The sequence below is a fragment of the Achroia grisella genome, unplaced genomic scaffold (genome assembly GCF_030625045.1).
Source record: "Achroia grisella isolate CSIRO2021 unplaced genomic scaffold, CSIRO_AGI_Agris_v1 utg869, whole genome shotgun sequence".
NCBI classification, from domain to species: Eukaryota; Metazoa; Arthropoda; class Insecta; order Lepidoptera; family Pyralidae; genus Achroia; species Achroia grisella.
In genome coordinates, this window is record NW_026713049.1 from 629,787 (window position 1) to 652,040 (window position 22,254).

The following is a 22,254-nucleotide window of genomic DNA, read 5'->3' on the forward strand; positions in this document are numbered from 1 at the left end:
CGTAAATAATGTTTGTACTTTCTTTAACCGCCAGTGAATCTGGTGATGAATTCTCATATCATAAATACATAGAACATATAGTCGTGTTGTTTCCATACACCACTAAAATATTAGAATGTTATATAATATAGAATTATAAGTAATATTCTTTACGGTATTTTTTTTATAATACACTATTATAAAAATATGATATCAAAACAAGACAAAGTTAAAATAAATACTTGTTATAATGCACAAATGGACAAATTTGATCCACCGGTGGAAGCCACGGAAAATAGCTGGAGAGACATAAAGACACTCATGTTTTATTAATGAATAGAAAAACAGCAAACGTACCTTTTCCATTGGAAGAATCCCCTAATTCCCGTCAGTATCCAATTTACATAAGTTCTTGTTGTACCTGCGTAAGGGTAATGGTAAGTACTTGGTCAGAAAACAAATACATTTCCCTCTAAATCTGACCTAATTAGGACCTCGTCCTAAGCAGTGGCAAACCACAATTTTATTTGCACGTGCGTCGCTTTTATGTGTTGAAATGACACTCTGCGAAGGGTTAATTTAATAAGTGAAGGTATCATGAATATTTGGTGAAACATTTCATGACAGTCACCTTTCAGGGTACCATGATTAGCATACTGATAAAATTGAAGCCAAGTCTTAGATCTGTCTGTCTAAAAGAATTTTAATCATAAATTCTCATAAAAGTATATTTTAGTTATATCATTCATTCGGAATCCAAATATTTATTTCTTATATATATTTATTTATTTGAATAAAAAATTTCTATTTTAAACAAATGTTGTACATATTATATTTAATGGTAAAAATTAGGAATACAAAGTACCAAACCTTTAGCATATTAATGAAAAAATATAGCTTGTCTTATACGAGTAGATATATATACCCCAAATGATGTCGAAACTTCGAATTTGATCGACAGTAAAATTACGGTGTATGTTTTGACTATAGACGCAAAATTGGAGACTATGACCTAAAATTGGATGATTAAATTCAATTAGGTTTGTAATTGGTTATAAATCTAAGTAACTCCACTAGGGGTTTGGTCCCTGTCTCCTTTGATTTATATAGGTATTCTCGACGAGTTGTTCTTAAGACAAGTGTTGCGGTCACCGTGCCATTTAATTAACAAACATTCAATTTTGGTAAGAAGGCAGTCAAGTACCTGGTTTTTGTAACTTCGTTTCGTAACTTCGATTGTCTTTTGCAGCTCACAGACACACACCGATAGTACCTTGGAACTCAAGTTTTTATATCAATATTCTTTTACAAAATAAGTTAATAAAAATATAGTTGAAATTTATAAAACTAATATCAGTTTTCTAAATCTCAATCATTAAAAAATAAAAAATCAGTCTTTTTCGGAGAAAATCGGCATCCCTGATTAAAAAAACTAACTCAAAATCAATCAATTCTCAATTTGACAACAGATTTTAACAAACAATAAACAAAAGAGTATGTGTATGTGTCAAATACATGGTAATATGTGCAATTATTTTTTATTTTGTATAATGTATTTTTAAAAATATTAGTTTTCTGCACTCCTTCCCTATATAAAATATATAGTGTGCGAAATGTCATACACCCATGGCCGTGCAATTTTTTCATAAAAGGGGAACAATGTTTTTCTTACGTTTTCTTCACGTATTAATAAGTGTACCATGAATGAGGTTAGGTCGATTTTTGTACATGTATATAGTATTTCTTAGAAGGCGTTAAAATGAATAAATTGTTCGGTCTCCAAAGTGGAAGTGTATTGTGTATTACATCGTTTATTAATAAAAGGGGCGACGATGTACCCACTTGTATATATAATTTATTTCACACGATTCAATTTATCATCAAAATTTAATCATAAAGTTTCACACCAACGAGCGCTATTTCTTGTCAGTTAATATAAATTGTAAGTTAAGTATGTATATCCACAAATTGTCAACATAACTTTATGATATAATACCGTTGTTTCAAGTTATGAGATTGTGTTGAATGTGATGTGTGAACAAAAACAAAACTCTGAAGATGTTGGTATGTGATATATTATTAGGAAGTTCGTACTTGTACTTTACAAACATTAATAAAATTATGTTCGATACTTTGTGTTGTAAAATTATAAGTTCTGTTATTGTTTTCTCCAATTTGTCAGTATTTTCATCTATGTTCATGAAGTCTGATAAATTGTTATAACAATGTAGACTATTTTTTTATTTAATTTGGGTACCAAAACAAACTGACAACTGATGGTAAAGAATAAAACCATGGCTTATATATTTGAAATGTACTTCCGAACTCACCTTGTCATGTGACAGTCGTGATTCCACTCATGCGTTGCCATTCCATCTGACTATACAATCAAAATACTGCTTAGACAGAAAGCTACTTGGCGGCCTAAATAGTTGAAACTGAGGTACCACGTTTTTTTTTTTGGGCGGTTTGGGCTATATCAGGCGCTCGACCTTATTCAAAGTTTGCTACCTAGACCTGTAATGACCTACCTAGACCCCTTTTTATCTCCTCAGGATACAGTGTATACTTTCCAAAAGAGATATTTCGTTTATGCACGAGAGGGCTACAGCCACATAGGATATGCAGTGGCGTTTCCTCTTTTGCTTGGCAAAATGTGCCGATTGCTGTTGATCTACTGTTTCGCCATGTGCTTATTTAGCTTGCAGTGTCCAGTGAGGGTCCTAGTCATGATGCATATATTGTTTTTACTCAATAGTAGAAATGTATTGGAGTATTGATTCGAGCAACCCGTTATTATGGCTTTTGAATGTATTAATCATGGCGTATTCTGCCAAATTTTAAGTGCTTCTGGTTTGGTTATTATTTTTAGATGTCCCAGTTTTAGGCAACGAGAGACACCACAGAAAGGTTCAGGGCTCTATTGGGCGGTTTTTGTCCCTAACTTTGCCAGTTGGTCAGCATTTTCGTTGCCTTCAATGTTTGAGTGCCCCGGGACCCATCTCAGTATAATATTAATTCTCTTTGCTACTTCATTTAGTATCCACGTAGAATCCACGTATTAGAATATATCTCTGGTAAAACTATTTTATGATTATTCAGTAGACTCCAAGATTATAAAAAACAATTACATTAACGATTTTGTTTAAGCGATATACTCGACAATTTTAAACGAATTTTGACGTTTCTTTTACAAAACCTCTCTTTTCAAATTATGTCACACTTAAATTTCTCATTGAACATTTTTTATGCTTCATTTCCGAAAATTACGAATTTATTTCCATTCCTTTTTCATTTGTATGTGCTTCGATATTTGTCCCATACTGAAACGAAATGAAATGAAAATTCTTTATTGTTCTCCTCAAAGAATACATACATATTTATGTATAAAGGTATGTATGTATAAACATACAACATTGACAAAGAAAAGAGTCAACAATGGGCGGCCTTAACGCTGAAAAGCGATGTCTTCCAGGCAGCCTTAGGATGGAGAGGAGTGATTAGACTTGAGTCTGATCAAGGTGTAATAATAATATATAGTGAGAGGTGATGTTAAAATAATTATATATACAAATTACATATTTCGAATACACAGTTATAAAATATGTACATGCACAAATATATATATATACATACATACACATATATAAACAAAATACATACAAATATTATATTACTATGACGATAACTTACAGAAGTAGTGGTTTCTAATAATGTGATTGGAAACTCGGCAATGATGTTATTTCATACTAATTTAATGATATATCATTAAGGTAACATATCATTAGTATGTACGTATCATTCGTGATACCCCTGGTATTTCAGACGTCCATTACCATCAGACGGGCCGTATGCTTGTTTGCCACCTACATGGTATAAAAAAAGTATGTTTCGGATTTTTCTTGGAATAAAACGTTACTATTTATATAATTATAATTATTTATGTCTTTTAAAATTATTACGTTTCCCAATACACACAAATAAATAAAACTAGATGACATTTATAAAAAAAGTATTGAGTAGTATTTATACCTATTATAGTAAATCTAAGTCAAGCATTTTCATCAAAAGCAGTCGGTTTATTATTATCCAATAGACGGTGGCTCGTGAAACAATGAATTCGGGGTGATGGAGCGGTTTTTGCGGAACGGCAACGAATAATGTTATGAAGTTAGTCGAGACCACTATTGTTCTACGAGTTTTGCGGGTTTGTCTTTCTAGATCATATTAATCACTCAAACTGTAATAGCCAACAAAACGGTTATAGCTACAGACCACAATATTGTTTACAACCCGTTTACATCATATGCTTTTTTTAAAACTTATGTCTTAAGTTATAATATTAACTTATTACCTAGGTAGATTAATTGGAATATACCTATAATAATTTAATATTATAACTTAATGAATTTCTTTATATTCTGATCCGGCGGAAATGGTCCAAATACTTTTTAAAGCGGATACATCCGAAGAAGAAATATCAATTTGAAATTGAGTTTCTCGGAGCTAGCGGTTACCCTCGGATTTGTGGTCTATTGCAAACAATCCTACAGCAAACGCTGTCTGTGGCTACTTCTAAATGCTGTATGGACATATAATCGTATGTAATTGACGGCCACCGCTTTGCTTTCAGGTTTAATTCCTAGCTCGATGTAAATTTGTATTCATGAGTATGATTCTATAACTGTTATAAATATTTAGATACATTTTTTTATAAATAAAACATACATACCAATATTTATATAGAATACCTATAACTCAACCTGCTTAGCTGGGACTGAGGCTAGATGGCGCTGTATGAATTGTTTTAGTGTATAATAAATATACAATAAATACAAAAGTCTATCTCTTCGTTGCCTATTCACGATTTGTAACGATCAAGAACAAATCTTAATTAAAAACAGAGATAAACTGTAACACGAAGACAAATATTACCAAAATCTGTCTCTTAAGGAATAAATTTGCCCCTAAATCATATGATAATGACCACATACGATACCTTCAAACAAAAAGCATACTCCTGCTAAAAGGCCGGCAAATACTTTGCAATTTCCCTGGTGTTGAAAGCACTCATAGCCGGAGGTAAACACAATCAGAACCGCAACCTCATTTGCCCCCTATAGTATAAAAAAAGTGTTTGTGTGTGTTGTGCATATATTCTGTTTGCTTCTTTCTTTAAATTTTAAATTAATTACTTGATGTTTTTAAAACATAATCCCAAAATTTTTAAGATTCCAAACCGAGATCTTGTTTCATGTTACAACATTTTCAATCACCACACCTCAGTAGTAGAGAGACTCATTTATCAGATATTTGGCGCTATAGAATGTTTTGAGACAAGTAACAGGTTGCATATAACTATCCTAGATAGCTTTCGGCCGATATAAATGGATTAGAACTCGGACTGGGCTAAAATCCCGCAGAGATGTATAATTAGTAAGGGGAAATGGAACACCAGTGTGGATCAAATTAAATGGAACTGGCTGTTCTAGTTGTACGATGTTAACTAGAGTTGTTTGGTAGGCTTTCTTTTTTCCTTACTAGGCACGTAATAGGTTATAGAAAAGTACCGTCGAATTGACAAGTTACTCCTTTAATATAAACGGGATATATTGTTTGTATGGTGTTACGAGCAAACCCATGACCCAGATTCTTTTGACACTATCATATTAAATATGATAATGACCATAAACATCCGGCCTTCGAATCCTATAATTTTTCCCTTTGACACTCTTGAAACCGAAATACGATACAGGTGGTCTTGCGGTTTAGCACACTGTTTTACTTCCGTCGTAAGTTCGATTTCCCGCAGGATACAGACATTTGTATTCATGAATATCATAGTTTGTATCATTCTGAGTGTTTTCTAGATATATATTATGTAAATTTAAACATAAATTGGACTCTATTCTCCGCATTTAGCCTCTCATCTGGGCTGTTGTGCGTGTAGAGCTAAGACACAAAAAAGTAGACAATCTAGCTCCTCCCTAAAGCGCAGGCTGTTTATTCTAGCCTTATTTCTTTTTTGTTTTCTTTTCTCAGAAGTCATCTATTAGTATTAACACTGATATGTTCTGAGTTTAATCGTATGATGGTGCAAGATAACTCGTAGTTGGCGTCCTAGAAGAGAACGGAATCTACGAATTAACGTTCGTAGTTGGCAGTCAACATGTTAAGACATTGTTCCTCTAGCCATTTCAATATCCGTCTAGTTAAAGATAGTTAATAACCATATTAGTTACGCTGCCTAACGACATGGTAATTATTTCTTGGGTAGCTAATTAATTCACTCCACGCAGTTGACTATTACCTACAACGTAACCCCAAAACCAAACAGCGTATTGTTTGACTGAATTTGAATATTGCTCAATAAAGGCTTATTAAGCAATATTCAAATTAAGGAGGACTATTAATTAATGAAGTAGCTATGAAGGTATATTGTAAATGTATAGTTAAATAGTTATGAGATTATTAAACGAAATGCCTAATCTTACTTACTAATATTGTAAAAACGTAAGATGGTTAGCATGGCAGAATTGATGAATGGATGCATATATGTTACTCTTTCACTCAGAAGCCAGTAAATGGATTTTAATGAAACTTTACAATAATAGCTTATACATCCGTATAACACGTAGGCTATAAATTTTACGCAGATTTTCATTAAACCACGGACACAGCTAATAATTGATAATCTCACCTTTGACATCTGAAATTTATTAATTTAAATAATTTTAGAGCCTTGACATCTAGTCTTCAGGAATAGCTTATTGTCAGATCTCCGACTCGAACCACTGTTCTCACTCGCCGTTCACAGCTACGGTAGCAATGTGCGCTAGAGACGACAAAAGATTTCTTCTACTTCCCCACATATACTATAAGGTGCATCACGGGCGGGGCGTGGTAACCGAATTTAGAATTACAATTATAATAAATAAAAAAAAATATATAAAACTTATATGAAAATTGATACTCGGATATTTACTAGTTAAATAAATTACGTAAATACCTTTCTGCAAATAAACATTTTAATTAATGCAATTACATTTGCTTGCAGGTACATTTTCCTGGCGATCTACACGGCGGAGATGATAGTGAAGTGTATAGCGAAGGGGTTTATTCTTAATAAGTACACATACCTCCGGAACCCGTGGAATTGGTTGGACTTCGTGGTCATCACGTCTGGGTACGCTACCATCGGGATGGAGGTCGGCAATCTGGCCGGCCTTAGGACGTTTCGTGTGCTGAGAGCTTTGAAGACTGTTTCCATAATGCCGGGTAAGTTGTCCAAATTAAATCATAATCTATTTTATATATATTTATTCATACTACATGTATTACAGTTTTTTATGATATACGTACTTTAGATATATCAGTTTACAGTAAATATAATATATACCTAGTAGTTTGAGCCAAGAAGAAATAACAAGAAACACTTCTCTAACCCGTTTTTAAACGAAACTGCATATCATTATCTATCAATTGCCTGAAGTGAAGATCACTATAGATATTTATGGGGTAGAGTATAGAGAACCGATTGCCATTAGCAACCTAATCTTTTACATGCTCAATTATTGTGTCATTGACATTCAAAACTGGCTTCAAGCACTCCTATTTATATTTCATAACTCCATTTTAGACTAAATTAATTATTACAATAGTAAATATTAATTTACCAATAACAAAACAATCCCAAGACAATATATTGTTATAAATCATATTATATTATATATCATTTTCGATATACTTGAATGATTATTAGCGTGTATATCCATACTTGTATTTAAATATCCTGGCACGTCACCGGCGGATTTCCATCATGTCAGACCCTACTTACGTTTGTCATTACATCGCCATTCAGAGACCTAATTCAGTTGTGAATGTTAAAATCATTCCCGCGCTATCTGGATGCTGTGCCGCATCAAACACACGGATGCGAAACGGCATCGTTAAACTGAATTCTCACGTAATGTTACGAATTTCCTAAGCACTTACTGGCATCGTGCAAGGGCTTCCCAGCCGTCGCTTCCTTGCCATATACTGGAATAATATTTTCCAACATTATATATATTCTTTCGTTCATTTGTCGATAATTACTTGTATTCATGTGTATAATTGTATGTATTATTCTAGATGTTTTCTATGTATATATATAAATTATCTTTGTATATGTTTAAAAAATACAATTTTATAAAGTTCTTCTAACTATTCATAATATAATGTTTAGCTTAAGATTAGATGGCGCTGTGAAAATTCTCCTGGATTATTAAATCAAAAATAAAATTTTTAAGAACAATTTATATTTTTTATGTACCTCTCTAAGTCTAGTCAACAACATAGTCATTATGAAACCTTTAGTTAAAGTTTATTGAATATTTAGTTATTCCCAAACGTTTGCGAAGATTTGCGAACATCGCATTTCTCGTTGAAAATACAGAAATGAAAGTAGGTATCCGGCGTAATTTAGATAAAGTATACGAGGTAATAAACAGAATCCGGGTTTTTTATTAATAACCTTGTTACACGAATACTAACATGTTTAACGTACTTGTTTACGGATGTTTAATGAAGTACAAAAGATAGTAATTAGGGAGTATCTATTATTATTATTATAGTAATATAATAGTATATTACACAGTAAAAAAGTAACATCGAATTAGTAGTGACATAATTGGTCATTATAATGTTATGATTCTTTAGTCGAGGAATATCACATGTTGTAAGTATAATAAAATAAATAAAACATTTTGTACACTGGATGTCATTATTGCTGACGTCGAGGAATATACGAGAAAAATGTGAAATATACACGTAATTTTACTAGCGAGATCTCTCGGCTTCGCACGGATACATTACAAATCTTTGAATTTCTCGGCTTGTTGTATTATACATATAAACCTTGCTATTAAATCACTGTATCTATTGCTCAAAACTTCATTAAAATCCGTTGCGTCATTTAAAAGATATAAGCGAACAGACAGCAACGGAACTTTGTTTTCCACTATGTAAATAAATAAATATAATAAGAAACAAGACATCGTCGCGTTATTTTCAATATTCCATTTTCAACATTTTTATTTTTTTTTTATATTTAATAATCAGGTACATATTTTCGTTCGCAAACAATGTGAATAGTAATAATAAATAAATGAAACTGTTACATTTAATAATAAAACAATTCCAATAAAGTGGTAACAATTAATTATTCAAATTCCAGTATTAATTTTTTTAAAAGCTATGTAGATTATTTATAATTAAACTGCAGAATTAGGCATGTCCATCATCAATCAAGGGGAATGACGTTGCGCCTATGTAAACGATATTGTACTTTTTTAATTTAATTTATTTTAATATTATACTCGTATTTTAATGTTAATATTTTAAAATTTAATATCTAAAGGATGTCGAATGTAATGTTTTATTATTATCAATTTAATAAAAATAAATTGATAATGTATATTGTGTATTTATTTTTAGAAAAAGTTTTATAAGTATGTACCATAGGATTACCATAGGCCTAGCCCGTCTTGAAGTAAGATAGAATTATGCAGAGAAAATGCAGGTTAAGAGGTACATCTTAGTTCTCTGAAATGGCATTACATGAGTATTATCACGGGCTTCACGGCATGATAACGTGATGTATATGCATGTACATATATATATATATATATATACATAGCCGTTCATGTATAAAATTATATAGATACTTTGGCATATATATAACGCCAACCTTTAAATTAAAACATTTGAACGTGACCTTACTCATCCTCCGACACGGTCCGGGGCGTGCGGCATATTCCGGCGTTGCCGTCGTTTTGACCACCGGTTTGGATATATATAACGCTAATTGCAGTTTCTGCAGTTTCTTGCCTTTGTAATGCCATTAATACTCCATTAACGTCTTGATTACAGACACGTTCCCTTTGAACTCTGCCGTAATTATCGTTTTTAAAAAAGATATGTATATTATTATATTGTTAGGAAGATTATTTTAACTGTACTGAAGTTAAAATAGACATCTAAAATCATTGAAAATATAGTAAATGTATGTCTATTTCTTTATATCAATTGTGTAATCTTAATCATTACTTAGTATAAAACTAAGTCGCTGTCGCTGTCTCTCCGTCCCTATGTATGTTTCAATCTTTAAAACTACGCAACGGATTTTGAAACGGTTTTCTTTAATAGATAGAGCGATTCGAGAGGAAGATTTATATATATAATACATGTACACCCGTGCGACGCCAGGGCGAGTAGCTAGTAATATTATAAGCGCGAAAGTTTGTAAGTATGGATGGATGTTTGTCACTCTTTCATTGAAAATATAGTAAATGTATGTCTATTTCTTTATATCAATTGTGTAATCTTAATCATTACTTAGTATAAAACTAACGCAAAAACTACTAAACTGATTGTGGTGAAAGTTTACAGTAATATAGCTTATACATAAGAATAACACATAGACTATTATTATTGTTATTTATCATGGTAACCCAACATACAGGGGGGTGAACCTCGCTGTCGAAGTCGGGGTAGAATGCATATGCGAAAACCCTGGCTCCGGCACAGCCGCTTGCAGATACACCGTGTAGTTTTTAGTGGGTAAAAATCCCACACACCGCATCGCCATCCCTCCAGTGAGACTAGGGCCTTTTGAAGATTTCCCACACATTAATAAAGGGGGTCGGTTCGCACCTTCGATTAATAGGAATAAATGGTTTGTTATTGGTGTTTACATGATCAGACGGAGACACGGTTAAATATATATAAATTCACTTACAGAGTTCTTTTTTACTAAATTAATTCTTACCATATTTTCTGATATAAATAGTTATAATAAACCACGAGATTACGATCCTATCAAAATGTATACATTTACTATGAATTAAAATATTATTTGAACCTTTCCTGTTTATTTCTCAAGTGTTCCACAGAGTAACACAGATCCCAGATTGACTACATTACAACTATACTTTAAGGTCTCTCTACCATTTCGATTACAACCTATCTAGATCATAGATATAGATCTATAGTATATAGATACATAATTATAGGCAGGCAGTGTACTAAAAAACAAAAGCTGTAATTACACGTTATTAGTACCACTGATATACTTTAAATCATACTGTAACACTGGGCATAATGACCATACTATTAAGGCGTAAACTTGTCAGTCACGTATGTATATGCTTGAATAAAATTACGTTTTCTATTAACTTAAATATTGTCTTTATTATATTTTTTATTTAATTGCCGTCAAAGCTTTTTCACAAATAATATTTATAATTTAGAATGATTCTAATGAGGTTCGCCGTTTATTAAAACAACAGTGGTAAACAAGCATACGGTCCTTGTAATGGGACCGAGTATAGAAGGTACTCGAAATCAGCGGAAGGATAGGTGCGGGTAAATGCCAACTAGGACCAAAAGGATAAGACTGTCTGTTTGAGGCTCTGCTAGGAGTTCCATCTTATAAAGTATTGCTTTAGACCGTAGTAATTTCAATCTCCGTTAAATTGGGAAAGGAGATCGATTAGAAGGGACTAGTCATTTTAGAGGTGATATGTCTGGTCTTAAAAAGGAGTTTATACTAATATCTTACAACGACTGCAATATTCCCGCATTTTAAACACTACCTACCACGTACTAACCTCCTTTATTCACTTCCAAGATCCTTTTCAACACATCCTTTCATCCCTACCCTTTCCAACATACTGTACGTGACGGTCTTATGCACGAACAAACGCATTCCCGAGGAGGGTTGACGTCAGGCGGACGGCCGGTTATAAAATTATAAGCCGAAACCCATAGTAAAAAGAAAAAAAATGTGTTACACTGACCTCACTAGTTTATGTAATAAGGTCAAAAAGGTATCTAATAGTGAAACTTAGAAAGAAACTTAGTCTTAGAACATTTATCATATTTTCTTAAATACAAATGTTCACTATTGCAGGGAAACTGATTTACTAAAAAATATTGAAAATAATACAAAAACAAATTGCATAAGATGTTTTTAAATTACGGCATTACCAAGAGAAATATAAATACTTCTGTTATTCATCATATAAGAACATGTGAAATTATTTTCAAAATAAAATCTGAAATTATAAAAATGCTGTTTCTTTCCAGGTCTGAAGACCATCATTAACGCACTTCTGCACTCGTTCAAACAACTGGCGGAGGTCATGACATTGACAATTTTTTGTTTAATGGTGTTTGCATTGTTCGCGCTGCAGGTGTATATGGGGGAACTAAGGAATAAGTGTGTGAAAAATTTTGTGGGGGAACCGGGAGAGAATTTTACGGATGAAATTTGGTTGCAGTGAGTACAATTATGTTCACTACTAACTTACTAAGTACTTAACTAGTTTTTTTTACAAATTTTCGATAAACCCTAGATTGCTGTACCTCATCGGACAGCTGATGAAACGTAGATATTTTTAAGCTCATCTTCGTAACAGGCGTCTTAACATTGTTTCAGATATCTATTTTTTTTATTAATAATGGGATTGCACTTAGTCTCTCCTCATCTGATAAACGATAGCAAGACCAAGGATGTAGCGCGCTTATCAAGAAAAAAAATGAACTTTTTAAATTTGTATTATTTTTTTAGTTTTAATCGTCTACAACGACTTACTTATACATTTTACGTACCTATATATTATTTATAAAGGTGATAGAGCATCTTATTTTACATGTAAAAATCAAATAGGATAGAAATAATAAGACTTGCACATTTTAAAAAGTCTAATCTTACAGCCAAAAATGGATTTTATTTTTTTGTAAAAAACAATTAAATTTAAAAATTTCGAAACGGTTAGATTTAGGATGGAGTGTCTCATAGTGACATCTGTCAGAAATGATGTAAACTATACGCCCTTAACGGGAATAGGTCGACTTAATCCATGAGGGTCATGGATTGGTATAAGAAATAAAATAATCAAATATATTTTATTCAATCCACTAAGTATATTATTTCAAGCTGTGTAATTATATTTTTAAACAAATGGCCTGATTACATTCTAGTTCTACCACTACCTAACTGTTTAAAATAGTATTGTACAATTTAGAATATTACTTCGTTGTGTATACATATATATTATATATTTGATATATAAGCTACAAATACAAGGGAAATTAAGTACAGAATGTAATGGCACCAAACTTTATATAAATTACGACGCCCTCTTATTCTTTGGAGTTCTTAGCGAAAGTTGCCGTCAAATTGTTTAATTAGGTTGTCATTTCATTTCAAACCGGGGAAAAGAAAAAATATATTGCGCACTCAACAGACAGAATGCCAAGTTCTGTAATTGGTTCTCATTATGTTTTGTCTTGATGAGTATTGATTATATCTTTATACACTTAGACTTCAAACATTTCTTAATTTTAATATATTTTTTGTATAGGTGTAGGATGCACTTATAGCGACTTGAAATTTACCAATTTGAAACATTAGTAAATTTATGCAAGTTTTAACTACTAATTTAATTAAAATTATTGTTACGCAGTTTATATTGTTTGGTTACAAGTAATTTGACTTATGTAAATATATTGTATAATACTCAGGAGTAGTAATTAAAAAAACATATGACATATAAAGGACATACAACTACATGTACAATATAAAAAGATTTCAAGAAGTTTGTGATTAATAATCAATTAGTCTACTAATAATAATTATTACAAATCGCTAACTATACTATTTATAAAGACAATATAATTATTATAGATATTTTTGATGTTATTAGACTATAAATACGAATATACAAAATAATTAAACTATTTATTCCGTAAACTACTACTGTTATTGAAATATCATTGCTAGAACTGTAGTTATCGAGATGGATTTTCCATTGCTGAAGATTTTCTTCATATTTTAGTACAAAGTAAACACGGTCCTGACGCACGCAATTTTATATATCCTAAATATATTAAATTATCATCCAGGTGGATTAGAGAGCCATCTCGCTGGATAGTGGACGAGGAGGAGGTACCGATCATCTGCGGTAACCTGACGGGGGCGCGGCACTGCCCGTCGGGGTACACGTGCCTGTGCGTGGGGCCAAACCCCAACCACGGGTACACGAACTTCGACAATTTCCTATGGTCCATGCTCACCACATTCCAACTCATCACTTTGGACTACTGGGAAAATGTATATAATATGGTGAGTATTTTTATATATATGTAATTCTAATAGAGAAAACTTGATTACTTACTTGCTGAGAAATGAAATTTTAATTGCTCCAAAGGTTTAAAGTTACAGTTCCTAATATAATAATAACAACTAATTAAAAAACTTGATGGTAACTAGGAACCGTTGACTATAAACAGGAACAGCACTACGGACTTTACATATCATGTAACATCCGTGACCACACATATGTTGACGTTCCAGAAGACTTGATATCATGCGTGCTATCCTGTAATTTCTATATCTCATCTTTTAACCGAAATCATCTTACAAGGAAGCTGCTTGGGTGCTAAAATAACTGGGACTAAGTTCACCGCGTAGATGACATTTAAAAAAAAATCAGTATCATATGTATTAGTAGGAGAGGAAGGTTTATGTAATACATGTTTAGTCGCGAAGGGTCGCTAGGTCGCTATATATAAATAAAAGTACACAACATAAATATATTAAAAAAAGAACAAATAGGAGCGTTGTTCGCTATCATGAAATATTGTCAATCTATAAAATAATATTTCAGATTCATAAAATTAAATTAAAAAAAAAAGATACTTTTCATTATAGACGATTCAGTATAAAAAGCAATAAAGATTCTAGTAAATATTTAAAGAATATTTCCTGGAGACTAGAATAAAGATAGTGTAATAGATAGATGTATAAAACAAAAGGCGACATATAACTATACTCAAATAAATAAATATTTGCCCTTTGTCCGTTTTAACAAGGGATTGTTAAAAAAAAAGTTATAGTAAAATCATCTTTAAAGCTGTATAGAAATATTGTAATAACCACAAATATCTATGAAAAAAAATAAAACACTTTTATATATGGCAATTCTATTATTAGTTTTACGTTTCATTGTCATCGTCTCATTTAGAATTTCAATCTTCATTAATAATATATACATTATCATTTGTCAAGATCGAAGAGTTATTAAATATTCTGTCGCATATCCATCCCATTAGACAAATTAGGCACACTTTCATAACTTTGTACTTTATAGAACAATGGCTGTACCTACATTACTTCGTCTTCATTTTCTGTTAGTCTGGTATATATAATAATATATATAAAACTAACTTTTATTTCTAACTAAAAAACTTCTCTACTTTTCAAAGTCTTAGCTCTAAGCATCACAAAAATAAAATTATTGTATAAAATAGATTTCGGTATAAAGAGTAAATTCTGATAACATGTCATTATTACCATCATTACATAGTATAAAATAAAGTCGCTGTCGCTGTCGCCGTCTGTCCGTCCTTATGTATGCTAAAATGTTAAAAACTACGCAACGGATTTTGAAGCGGTTTTTTAATAGATAGAGTGATTCTAGAGGAAGATTTATATATATGTACACCCGTGGGAAGCCCGGACGAGTAGCTAGTATAAATATATATCAGTCTTCCTTTCTCGTCAGTTCCTCTCAACTAGAAGTAGCTAGCCGAACTGGACGGTACCTACTAAAAGTGATAAAAATCTTATTAGTAGGTTGATTAAATGGTTTTGTATTTGACTTTGATATAAATTATGGACGAAAATGTATATAATGCAATGACGCTATAAATCAAACGCTTTAAATTATTAATAGAGTTTGTTGTTGATTTGTCATTTAATTGTTTTAGTAATCATAATAAAAATATATTTATTTCTTAGAATAGGGTAGATATAATAAATTTGTAGTATAGAAAATTTATGATATTCTGCTATTTATAGCGTACAAATATGGTATATATAGTGTTATATAATAGTTGTGTGAGAGATAAAGGAATTTTCGCAAAAAATATAATTATTATAAAGAACAACACTAAACTACAGTCAGGAAAGTAAACCGAAAGGAAGAATAAATAGAAGCAATAATTTATAAATTGGAGTTCGATATATAAAGTTTTTAAATATAGCACGGACTGAGTGGACCATAAGTTATATTATAATAGTTATCTATGGTATTATATGAAAGTTATGTTATATTATAGGATTAAGGATAGGATAAGAGGATAATCACGATGAAATTCTAATTGTCTTAGCAGTTATACTGTTGACATCACATGAGATGAAATCCCTCTACCCAAACTCGGTGTGTTAATTTGGGCACGTATTCATATGGACCCCTCGTAAATCCTGTCACAACAGAAATACTTGTAACTGTTATGGGGTAGGTTCTACAATAACCTACTTATACAATTTACCAAAATAGACTTTGTAAAATGTCTGCATACCGCATGCTGTATCTTGGAGGTTGGAGGTTGATTTCTAGTTGTGAAATTACAAGGAATAGTTGCATGATATTATTGTCAACGGAATGGCACCGTTACTCGTTCACGCAAAAACTATTGCACGAATTTTGATGAAACTTTACAATAATACAATTTACGCATCAGAATAACCCATAGGCTGTAATTTAAATATATATTATGCAAATTGAGCGAAATGTAATGATAAATGTCAAGTAAATTTGATGCAAACGAAGTTGCGCTGGTCAGCTAGTGAGATATACAGAGGATATTCGAGATGATGTTCGTGTGTATAAGAGACCTTTACCATTTACCATCAGCTGTCAGTGCTTATTTACCATTCCAATAAAATAAATAAATTATAGGGAAAAGGATGTTCTAATATAATTTCAAGTTGACATAAAAGGAATATCACGGACTCAAGTATGCCTTCGAGTATTGGGGTCATCACAATCGGCGCAGATAGATACCGTAAAATTTTATCTACGAGTATCTGCAGCTATGTCTTCTATCTATATAAATAAAATATTATTGTCGAATATATGTAGGTGCAACAATTCAGAATAGTTGCAAATATTTAGCAATATATTTTTATGTTTGCAATTGTCAAGACAATTAGAAACATAAGAAAATAGAAAAACTATTGCTTCAGTGTATTTTTTTATATATATAATTTTTCTCCAGTCTTACCATTTTTTATTAAAGTAGCAAGCATTTAAAAGTTATAAATAGTAAATTAAAATAAACAACTGTAACTCTGTATACACAAAATCATTTTTGATACAAGTTAAAATTATTGAAATCAGTCTTCTCATTAAATTCTACAATACGATATTGAAACATAAGATCTTCCATTCTATTAATTAAAAAGGCTAATTAAGAAAGACTTTTGAATAATGCTTATTACACTATAAATGATTAGGTAGGTAGATATTTAAATGACTTAGTTAGACTTCAGATTTGATTAATATGTTAAACATATATGCATTTAAAATCTCAGAATTAGACATATCGCTTTAAAAAAATCAGAAAGGCCCTGATTTTCTTCCTTCAAAATATAAGCAATACGGTTTTTTTGCTCATTTGCTTTTGATTTTTCTACCAACATCTTATTTTGTTCACGGCTACATACTCCGCAGCCGTTACAACTGAAAGATATTAAGACAAGTAGGCGCGCCCTGAGAATTAATTAAAGATCACGGGGAAGCAGCCCTAACATTATGAATTCACTCAGAAACTCCGGCTTAACTTCGTTTTGCTCGGCACTGCGGTACACCGTGTAATCTTTAAATGATAAAATTTATGCAATCCCCGAAATCGTCAAGCCATATCTGGGTACTTTTAATTTATTCTGACCCACTTACTAATGGTGTACTTTCTTATATACCTGGTTTGCAATTGGGTCATAATAGCTATAATATATACATATATGTACACAATTATGCTTACAAGGGGATCCCAGCTCCGGCTTAAGAAAATATATAAATGAGAATATGTGATTGTTGATATGTAAAACTTATAAAACATCTTGATTAATGAAATATATACACAATCAGTTGCCTTATATGGAAGCTCGTCCTCCTGGATGTACAATTTTATTACATTTTGTTACTCACCAGTATATAATGTTTGCTTTGCAAATACAAAAACGCCTAATCCATAGAGATCAGGCTTAAAGTTAGAGACGCTTTATATATAGTCATACATTATATCATATATGTAGTCACTAAGACGGATACTTTTCTATATGTAAAATCGATAATTTGAACTTTAATAATTGGTGGTAACACTGAATAAAGTAGAATGAAAGTGGGCACTATATAATTTTCTCTTCTATTCCGTCACAATAAAGAAATTTATCTATTTGCAATGAAGTCACGACTAGTTTATTATTAAAAACAATTATAGGTAACATAGTTCTTCGCTTACAATTATGCAGAAAATTGTTTTGGACACTGTAAAATGAAATTTACATTTCCGTAAATGTTAAACAAACTTATGGGTAATCAATCGATTCGTTTGTTTGTTCAGGATTTGTCAAATAATCTCATTGTTTCTATTTTCAATAGAATTTATAACAATTAATTAAAAGGGAATCTCGCAGTGATACTCTAATGTATCAATGCAGCGATCAAATAGCCTTTTATCTTTTATAAGAATTAAATAATTTATTTTAAACTTCTCGATGCTCTAATTATTTAGTATACTTCCTTAATATGCGGCTTTTGCTGTGTAGTGCAAACAATTACAAATACATATATTTATAGAGTTTTGGTTCCTATATACATAGAGTACTTCATCGATATATCATTCACAAATACAAATATTTGTGCCGTGCGAGGAATCGAACTAGCGACCATTGGACGTAAAGCGGTGTGCTAGACCGCTAGACAACCGAGGCCGTCAATATAATACAGTACAGTAGATATATTAAATAAAATACTGTTACAAGTATAAATTGTTGATTGTTGCCATTTTCGAATGTATTATCATGATTGCTTTACATTTACACAGCATTTCCAATATAATTAATGGATTAATTAAATTTGAATACGTGATCATATAACTATATTCCACACTACCTTTAACCGAAGGTAGAAAATGGATGCAATTTCATTTCATTGCAGATCACACGGTACGATTAATATTACAAAATTAATAATGGACGCGCTAAATCTTGTTCCGAATGTTTGTCATTACTTTACTACGCTACTGTGCTCCTATATACACCAGTTTTTTTTAATATAGCAAGAAATATAAACTCGTAAAACATTTTTAAACAAATTCTTAGAACTGTTTCCAATTTAATCTATATAATGTATTCAAGATGCGTCTGGGTTTTATATTATTAGAAATACAAATTCTGCCGTCTTCAGTTTACTTTGCTGTACTCCGTTTGAAATGTGAGGTATGAGAGTGAAATTGCTGTGTGGCAGCTGATCTCAGGATATTTGTGCTATATGCATGCGAGTGTGGATGATATATATGTGAATTTGTAGATATTTGTATTACAAAAGATCTCAAAGGAGTAAACATCTTGTATAGCACACGTTCTAGAAATGAAATAACTGTATAACATATGAACATAGCATCTATCCAGACTCTTATGTTTAGACATTTACAAGAATTAAAAAAAAGCGAACAGTAAATACTACACAGTTTATTTTCAAATTACATATTCATGCATACCAATATTATAAATATAATACAAAAGTGTGCCTGTTCGTCCGTCCGTTTTAATGAAAGAATCGAACAAATCTAAAAGTATTTTTTATACCATGATAGTGGCGATAAAGTATTCGGCCACTTTGATGGTAAATGGTTACCATAGCCTTAGAGGTCTGAAACACCAGACGTGTCACGTGCGCGTTGTTGATCCTTCTAAGATTTCTAAACCTTAATATACCTTTCTTGAAAAACCTGATGCTGTAGTCTCTAGAGAAAACCTCGCAGATATTTTATTTCATTATCTAAGTATACCTATTATACCGAATACATATTTTTCTACTAATAATAATAATCTAGTGACCACATTATCCTATAACATTTTCTAGGTTTGCTGAAAGAAATCTCTTTTTAGACAGAAGCTCGCCCTTGTACATTACATTTACCTTATTACTGCTATTTTTTCCTATATGTGTACAATAAATAAAGAATCTATCAAAGTATTCAGTTAAAAATGCATACAAAAGGATAGCTGTAAGTAAGATTACTCAAAAATATAAACGTCCCTTTTGCCTTCGCAACACTAACTTTTTGCTTAGTTTGCATATTGATTTACCCAGTAAATGGCTGTAGAGAATAAATATAAATTACATCCTCGCAGCTAACTCACTTTATTCAATCTAATTTATCTAACGACTTATTGATTACTACAACGATCAAGTAGGTAATCCAAACCCAATTTGCCAAAACAATAAGCGACGAAGGGACCTTCAATCTGAGTTTGCTACACCCATTGACTAATTTAATCTGCGTTAATTGTTCGCTTTGAAATGGGTAAAATTAAGTAACGTGTTTACTTTAATGGTTATCAGTATGGACGAAATATTTACACAGCTCATTCTAATTAATATAGGCTTTTCTCGCATCCTAATTATGAATAGTACTAATTACACACCAACGGTCCGTAATTTTAAAACAGATACACTCACTTTACAAACATCTATTAAATACAATAATTAGTAACTATTAAATGATAAGCGAATATTCTTAAGTATACATGGAGATGAATACAAAAATATATTTATTATATTATAATCCTGTATAAATCACACAGCATAATGAAGTCCCAAACTAAGCAAAGCTTGTGTTATGGATAATATAATACATAGCTGATACATACACATTTTTATATAAATACGTACAAATATCTAAATACATAGAAAACACCTAGATCACTACAAATTATCATACTCATGAATACAAATCTTTGCATCATACATGGAATCGACCCTGCGAAAATAAGGCGGTGTACTAAATCGCTAGCCCACCAACGCTGGTAATATGGTAACACGTAGTAAGATAGGTCACGAGTTAACATAATCTAAATCCTAATTTAAAGTAAATCTAAATCCAAGATATCAAATTATTGTAGATGTAAGTTACACATATATCAACATTATAAACCTATAAATAACATACCAACTGAATACCATTCAGCCGAAAATAGATTGAACTAATATTATTAGAAAACAAAAATACATAGATACCATTTCTCTTCCTTGATTCCATCAGCTTCAATGACGGGAAACAGTAATCCCTCTCTCTGTGTAGAGGATTTAAAGACATTCCATTAAACGGAATGCGCACACGAGGTGGAAGTAATGGTGAGACCGCAATTCGAAATAGTCGGCCATTAGAGGAAACACTGACATCGAATATAGTGGTTGGATTCTTGATTTTGAAATGAATGCTCATCTATCTGTTATTGCACAATACATACCGAATTCGGGTTTAGCTCTTTTCTAACAAAATAACTGGAATTTATGCATTTTTAGGTCTTAAGGTGTTTATTAAGGATGAAAAGGTAAATAAAGTATTTATTACCTCACTCCACGTTCCGACTAGTTGGTATATTTCGCTAGTTTATTTAACTACCCTACCTTGATTTAATATTTAATCTTTCAATGTCATCTAATGAAGGAGTGACCCAAGAAACTGTGTTAAGACAATACGCGAAAGTTTAAAAGTAAATCAAAGTAATAATACAAACATTGTGTGAATAACAAATACAAACCAGCGCGACAGCGATTATAATAGTAAAGATAAATAGAAAAAGTACACATTTACAGATAAGCAAGAAAAGAAATCAGTCGCAATAATCAAAATCAGTCTGTCTCTACAAGTAGCATTCACGCGAAAAACGGATGCTCCAGCCATTAATACGCACGCAAATAAATAAACTGCATATTCGAATTTGACTTTAATAATAAAGTTTTAAATTCGATTTCCAACGATATCTTTTTTAAAGAATTCAGTTTATTAGAGGGATATTGTAAGGTGCCTAATAACCTCAGGATTTGTTTATGGTTTATTTACAATCTTTGTTCAGGTGCTGTCATCATGCGGGCCGATGTCAGTATCATTCTTCACCGTAGTGGTATTTTTCGGCTCGTTCTACCTCATCAATCTAATGCTGGCCGTCGTAGCACTCAGTTATGAAGAGGAATCACAAATTACTCAAGAGGTAAGTTATAATAAGATCCATCCAATCACATATTTTTGTTATTACATAAATATATATTGCTGTTTATTCTAAAATATTCTAAAATTTTCGTTTATTCTAAAATGTCACAATAGTGCTGTATGAATAATTTGAGTTCGATTCTAAAAAGTTTTTTCAGAATC

General features: G+C 31.6%; 1 protein-coding gene across 2 annotated transcripts in view; it reads left to right on the forward strand.

Moving 5' to 3' along the window:
• LOC131852928 (sodium channel protein 60E-like) overlaps positions 1-22,254 on the forward strand; it is a 58,501-nt gene that overhangs the window by 8,752 nt on the left and 27,495 nt on the right. For both annotated transcript variants that reach the window (XM_059203680.1, XM_059203681.1), the window contains exons 2-5: positions 7,037-7,257; positions 12,109-12,301; positions 13,930-14,149; positions 21,959-22,093. In XM_059203680.1, the coding sequence (XP_059059663.1) occupies positions 7,037-7,257; positions 12,109-12,301; positions 13,930-14,149; positions 21,959-22,093 (769 nt within the window). The remainder of the gene's footprint in view (positions 1-7,036; positions 7,258-12,108; positions 12,302-13,929; positions 14,150-21,958; positions 22,094-22,254) is intronic.